The 6,486-nt window shown below is 52.6% G+C and overlaps 1 protein-coding gene across 2 annotated transcripts; it reads left to right on the forward strand.

The window, feature by feature from the left end:
* Nucleotides 1-328: 328 nt before the first annotated feature.
* Nucleotides 329-5,646, forward strand: CDK9 (cyclin dependent kinase 9). Of its 2 annotated transcripts, XM_004375697.2 has the most exons (7): nucleotides 410-718; nucleotides 1,184-1,265; nucleotides 2,034-2,124; nucleotides 2,484-2,650; nucleotides 2,774-2,945; nucleotides 3,103-3,251; nucleotides 3,785-5,646. In XM_004375697.2, the coding sequence occupies exons 1-7, from the start codon at nucleotides 627-629 to the stop codon at nucleotides 4,148-4,150; spliced, it is 1,119 nt and encodes a 372-aa protein (XP_004375754.1). In that variant the 5' UTR covers nucleotides 410-626; the 3' UTR covers nucleotides 4,151-5,646. The 2 variants fall into 2 exon arrangements, with proteins under 2 accessions (XP_023586531.1, XP_004375754.1); XM_023730763.1 differs by lacking the exon at nucleotides 3,103-3,251 and having other exon boundaries at nucleotides 329-718; nucleotides 3,785-3,947.
* Nucleotides 5,647-6,486: the final 840 nt, after the last annotated feature.

Genomic DNA, 6,486 nt, shown 5'->3' on the forward strand with positions numbered 1-6,486 from the left:
AGCGAGGGCGAGGCCGGGCACCTCCCCCTTTATAACGCGCCCCCTCCCGGGCTCTCGGGCCGCCTCCTCGTCGGCTCTTTCTGTGTCGCCCCCTAACCCGGACACCCCGGGCCGCGGCCCGGCCAGGAGATCCCCAAGCCGCGGCTCGGGGACCGCCCCCCGCTCGCCGCCCCGCGGAGCCCGGCGGAGGCGGTGCCGTCGGAGGAGGAGGAGCAGGGCACTGCGGCTGGCCCCAGATCGGGCGCCAGAGCGGCAAGCAGCTTCGGCAGCAGCGGCGGCCCAGGTCAATGCAGCGGGACGCACCGCCCAGAGCCCCAGCGTCGGCGCCCCGGCTCCCCGCGCCCATGATCGGGGCCGCTGCCAGCAGTGGCAGCGGCGGCGGGGGCAGCTGCGGTGGCGGCGGCGGCGCCTCTGCAGCTCCGGCTCCCTCTGGCCTCCCGGGAACTACAAGTCCCAGGGGGCCTGGCGGCGGGCGGCGGGCGGAAGAGGCGGGGTCGGTGCCGCGAGGCCGGAAGTGGCCGTGGAGGCGGAAGTGGCGCGGCCGCGGAGGGGCCTGGAGCACGGCGGCGGGACCTGGAGCGGGAGCGGCGGCGGCTGGAGGTGGCGGCGGCGCGCTAGAGGCGGCTATGGCAAAGCAGTACGACTCAGTGGAGTGCCCTTTTTGTGATGAGGTCTCCAAATATGAGAAGCTCGCCAAGATCGGCCAAGGCACCTTTGGGTAAGATTGGGCCTCGAGGGACTGGGGGCCCTGGGCCTACTCTCCCCAGAGCCGATGTCGGAGCGTCAGGAGCCGGGTCCGAGGTGGTTGGGAAGCCGCCGAGTCCCAGGTTTGTCCCCTGGTCTCGCAAGGCCGGGCCGTATCCCGCCAGGGCCTGGTGGGGCCGGCTGGCGGGGAGGAGCCTGAGGCCTGTGGTAGGGGACGGGGAGGGGTTGCAGAGAGGAACTGGTGAGGAAAGCGGGATCTCTCCGAGAGACGCTTGGGTGAAGAGGAGTGACTGAGGGAAGGAAGCAGAGGCCCGGAAAGGGACCGAAGATCCAGGGTGGTAAAGTGGCGAGTGCCCGGGTACCTGGCCTAGCCCCGCCCGAGAATCTCCTCTCCTCCCCCACCTCCTCTAGTGGAGGAGGAGCGAGCCCTGCGAAAACTGCCTGATGAGCCCTCACGTGTTCTTCTGTCGGCCTACAGGGAGGTGTTTAAGGCCAAGCACCGCAAGACTGGCAAGAAAGTGGCTCTGAAGAAAGTGCTGATGGAGAACGAGAAAGAGGGAGTAAGTACGGGTCGAGTGGGCAGGCCCGCCAGCTCCACTGAGCACCCGGGTTGGGTTTCCAGCCTGCTTTTCCTAGGAGTCTCATGCAGCGGTTGAGTTTATGTGTAGTAGTTTCGGGAATTGCCACATTTCAGGGAATTTGACCTCCAAGCTAAATCTTTCAATTTATATGTTTTGAAGTATTTGTTTGCTTTTAAGTATGATTGAGTCTAGGAGGGAGACCTCATGCTTGCACTGTGTGCGCTTTGGTTCAGAGTTTAGAAGCCTTTAAAAGCTGTTTCTTTAGTGCATGATTTTGTTTAATGTGAAAGATACCTGCACATGGCTTTAAAGAGTGAATAATACTCAAGGAAATGTATTGAAAAGGAGCAGTCCCCCACCCCACCCATCTTAGTTCTAATCCCACTCCCCAGAGACCCGTTTCTTAGCAAAGACATTTTTGAATTATTTTTGTTACCACACAGCAAGTTAAATACAGGCATAGAGCTAAAGTTTGAAGGTAGAAGGAAACCATGGAGTGCATAGTGCCTAACAGTCAAGAGTTTGTGTTAAATGAAGCTATTGATTCATTGTCTCAAGGCAACTCCTGAGGTGTGCATGCTACTGTTACACCCCTTTTACAGGTAAGGGACCTGAGGCAGTTTATTTCAGAGGCCATATTGTTACTCAGTCTTCCAACTCGTGTTCCTTAGTATAGATATCAGGACCAATTCCTTGGTCTGCAGCCCTCTCACTTGCTTTTGACCCTCTTATCTTTCTCTCATCCAGTTTCCCATCACAGCCCTAAGGGAAATCAAGATTCTCCAGCTTCTAAAACACGAGAATGTGGTCAACTTGATTGAGATCTGTCGAACCAAAGGTACATTGTTTGGATCTTGCCCCCCATTTTCAAATGGAGAAAATGGGGCTTATAGCCTAAGGCTTTGTTTGTAAAGTTGGAATTGGATGCACTTAAATTGCCTCTTTTTAGGCAGTGGTGACTGCTTTCTCTGGTTCTCTTTCATTGTAGCTAGTTCTTCCCCAGGGCCTGCGACACCTCCTGGCTCACAGAAGCACTCAGAATATATTTTACCAGTGAAGGAACGAATAAACGGATGCCCTGGAGGGCATGGGTGGTCCATGGATTAGAAGGGGGTAGGAGCTGGTTATGGGAAAGTGGGTTGCGTATGGGATTTTTGACTCTTCTTCCTGCCCCTCCCCCAATTCTTCCCGCCTCAGCTTCTCCCTATAACCGTTGCAAGGGCAGTATATACCTGGTGTTTGACTTCTGTGAACATGATCTTGCTGGGCTGCTGAGTAATGTCTTAGTCAAGTTCACACTGTCTGAGATCAAGAAGGTTATGCAGATGCTGCTGAATGGCCTGTACTATATCCACAGGAACAAGGTAGGGGCCAGAGGGGAAAAGAGAGAATAAGGCTTGGGCTGGCCTCTTCTCCCATTGCCGGGTGGTTGTGGCCAGAAGATCCAGAGGATCCTGGCTGAGCCGTCCTTCTTGTTTTTCCTGTAGATCCTGCACAGGGACATGAAGGCAGCTAATGTACTCATCACCCGTGATGGGGTCCTGAAGCTGGCAGACTTTGGGCTGGCCCGGGCCTTCAGCCTGGCCAAGAACAGCCAGCCCAACCGCTATACCAACCGTGTGGTGACGCTCTGGTACCGGCCCCCGGAGCTGTTGCTCGGTGAGGACCCCCGAGCGGGCAGAGGGGGGCAGGGGCTGGGCTCCTGCCCAGCCCCAGCCCCCCACTGCCATGGCTTCCTGTGCTGTTGGCTCCGGGGCATTGCATCTCAGGAGGCCCTTGGGCTCAAGGGGCCCCCCTGGTGCACTCTTCTTCCCAGGGGAGCGGGACTACGGCCCCCCCATTGACCTGTGGGGTGCTGGGTGCATCATGGCGGAGATGTGGACCCGCAGCCCTATCATGCAGGGCAACACTGAGCAGCACCAGCTTGCCCTCATCAGCCAGCTCTGTGGCTCCATTACCCCTGAGGTGCGTGTCTAAGCTGCGCGGACTCCTGGTCCCATAGGTACAGAGATTCAGAAGTGTCTGTGGCAGGGCAGGAGGGGGGAATGCAGTATCCAGAAGTTCCCCCCTGGAGAGGTGGTTGGTTGAGGGGAATGGCCTGCTCTTGAGAGCTACATGGCCTGTGTTCAAGTCTCAGTTCTGTTGCCAGTTTAGATTCTGGGGCCAGGGCAAGCCATTTGAACCACTCATCTAAGAGTTGTATTTTAATTTTTTTCTGTGAGACAAAAGTAACGCCTTTATTAGGTTGACACCACATATACTCGGTGATTTTTATAAAAGGTCTGGCACTGCATATGTGCTAAGTACATAGAGGCTGCTGCCCCTTTCTCCCTGGAGAGTTGAGTTTTTCCTTCACGGGTGTCTGGGGAACATCTGACTAGATAAGTTGTCTTAGTTTAGGTACTTCAGAAGCTTCTGAATAAATGAACGACAGACAAGCCATACACACCCTGAACTAACTCCATTCTCTATCATTGCCACCACTCCCTGCCCCCCAGGTGTGGCCAAACGTGGATAAGTATGAGCTGTTTGAGAAGCTGGACCTACCCAAGGGCCAGAAGCGGAAGGTGAAGGACAGGCTTAAGGCCTACGTGCGTGATCCCTATGCACTGGACCTCATTGATAAATTGCTAGTGCTGGATCCTGCGCAGCGCATCGACAGTGATGATGCCCTCAACCATGACTTCTTCTGGTCCGACCCCATGCCCTCCGACCTCAAGAGCATGCTGTCCACCCACCTGACGTCCATGTTCGAGTACCTGGCGCCGCCACGCCGGAAGGGCAGCCAGATCACCCAGCAGTCCACCAACCAGAGCCGCAATCCAGCCACTACCAACCAGACAGAGTTTGAGCGCGTCTTCTGAGGGCCAGCTTGGTTGCTTTCCATTATGGCTGTGGTTTTATTTTGCCTTCTGCTATGTGATATGCATTGTGGAGATGACAGGGCATTGGAGGTTTTGTCTCTAGTCCACGTTTTAATTTCTACTCTGGGCACGACCTGCTGAGTAGACAGGTGAAGGCTGGCTGAGGGCACTGGGGCTGCTTCACCCCTTCTCTAACTTTCTGGATGGCACTCAGAGGGTCTTCATTTCACTTAGAACAGGACAAAGGGCGGGAGGAAAGACTCACTCCACCAGTGACTTTCTAAGAGTTCCCAGCAGGATGGCAGGAGCGGCTAATTCCTTCACCCATCTTGACCCTCCTCGTGGGGTGAGAAACTCCTACGGGGAACTAGAGTCAGCCTCCGGAATGGGCTGCTCTTGGCCTGACCCTCAGAAGCACTGGGGTTGGCAAAAACTCTTGGTTTCTTCAGTAGAAGAATTTTATTGTGTTTCTTTTTTTCAGCTGTTTGGAGACATTCCTAGACACAGTTTGGTCAGTTACGATTAAAAATTGACTTTTTTTTTCCCCCAGAAAGTGGCTGTGTCCTCTGTGTTCTGCATTCAGATCCCCAGCTCTTACCCTGCAGCCAACAGGTTGGGCCTGATGGTTGGGATTTGATTTGTCAAGTCACTGGAAGTTTTGTTTCTTCTTCCCAATTCATGTTTCCTTACCTAGTTGCAGAGGACTTTTATCTTTTTTTTTTTTTTTTTAAATTTGGGTGCTTTGCAGAACACTAGCCATCATTCCCCCCAAAAAGTAGGTACCATGATGCCCCCATGCATGTCTCTTCTAAGAAAAGAGATAAGGCAGATGAGGAAACAGCTGGAGGAGTCTGCTGTGAGCTGGGTCTGCAGCAGTGACCCAGGTGGGTATAGTCTACTGTGGCTGACAGACATGTTACCTGTTTGAACTTGACTCAGACAGGAGGCTGCAGAGGGGTTTTAATCTGGAATGACAGTGATAAGATCTGTAATTTACAGAGGTCGCTCAGGCGGCTGGGTGGAGAAGGAGACTGGGAAGTGAGAGAGGAAGTGATGGAAGGAGTTCAAGGATCTGCAGTATTTGGGGCAGTGGCGGTAGCTTGGATCAGGGTGGTGTGAGCAGAAGGCAAGGTCACATCGTGAGGGCTCAGCTGGGACCCATAAAGAAGCATGGTTTGGTGGGTTCCTTTCCTGTGCACCTGAAGTTGGTAAAAGGTTATGTTCGGGAGAAGGGCTCTACAGACTGTTAAAGGTGGAAGCTCTAGAAGTGGGGCCAGAGGGAAGGTTGGCAACATCTTTGACTGAAATTTCTTAATTTGAAAATTGGCGCAGATCACAGCTTCACAAAAGATAAGTGAAACTTTACAAAAAAAAAATTCTTAAGTAGTGTATTACTTTCTTAGACCACTGTAACAAGTTACCCTAAACTGGGTGGCTTAAAACACCAGAAATGTATTTTCTTACAGTTGCAGAAACTAGGACTCTAAAATCTGTAGGTATAGGTGGCGTTGGTTCCTTCTGGAGGTTCTGAGGAAGAATGTGTTCCATGCCTCTCTCCTAGGTGTTCCTTGGCTTGTAGAAAGATCAGTCTGTCTTCACATGGCCAGCTTCTCTGTGTGTGTGTGTTTCCCTTTAAGGACACCAGTCATTGAATTTAGGGCCCACCCTAATCCAGTCCACCTCATCTTAACCGATTACATCTGTAAAGACCCTATTTCCAAATAAGATCACATTCTGAAGTTCCGGGTGGATGTGAATTTGGGGGGACGCTATTCAGCCTAGTATAACTAGTAATCAAATCTCCAAGTTAAAACAGTAGTGTGGTGTTAAGGCCTGTCAAATACCTGATGTGTGAAAGCTCATACGTGGCTAGCCTAGTTATTAAAAACGTTTTTTTCTGAAGGGTAAAAAGGTGTCTCAAAGGTTCGTTTTCTTTGACCCAGTAGTTCCACCTACAGAAAATTTTTATGAGTAATTGTACTATGGTAGTCTATTACCTGAATGCTTAGTATACCTTTGATAGTTTAATAGGAATGAGACATTCAATCTGTATTTGTTGACTGTTTTCCAAGGGCCAGATTTGTTCTAGATGCAATAGCTCTGTGAACAGAACTGGCCCACACACCCCTGTGGAACTCTAGTTCCAGTGGGCTTGAACTAGTCTGATGGGTAAGTTCTCTGGGAAACAGTGGAATAAGAGGCAAGAGGAGCATGAGGGGTGAGGGAGTCAGGGTGAGGATGTGCAGGAGAGGGGGTGGGTGCAAGTGCTAAGCCCTGGGGTGAGGAAGCTTTCAGTTTGGGGCAGAGGGGGGACATGATCTGATGTTTTAAAAGAG

The sequence above is a fragment of the Trichechus manatus genome, unplaced genomic scaffold (assembly GCF_000243295.1).
Source record: "Trichechus manatus latirostris isolate Lorelei unplaced genomic scaffold, TriManLat1.0 scaffold00038, whole genome shotgun sequence".
Lineage (NCBI taxonomy): Eukaryota > Metazoa > Chordata > Mammalia > Sirenia > Trichechidae > Trichechus > Trichechus manatus.

What these genes read in the sequence shown, in the direction of transcription:
- CDK9 (XM_004375697.2), top strand. Translation starts at nt 627, where the DNA reads ATGGCAAAGCAGTACGACTCAGTGGAGTGCCCTTTTTGTGATGAGGTC. An exon ending in ACTATATCCACAGGAACAAG is followed by an intron (nt 2,651 to 2,773) that starts GTAGGGGCCAGA and finishes TTTTTCCTGTAG; the next exon opens with ATCCTGCACAGGGACATGAA. An exon ending in GCCCCCGGAGCTGTTGCTCG is followed by an intron (nt 2,946 to 3,102) that starts GTGAGGACCCCC and finishes TCTTCTTCCCAG; the next exon opens with GGGAGCGGGACTACGGCCCC.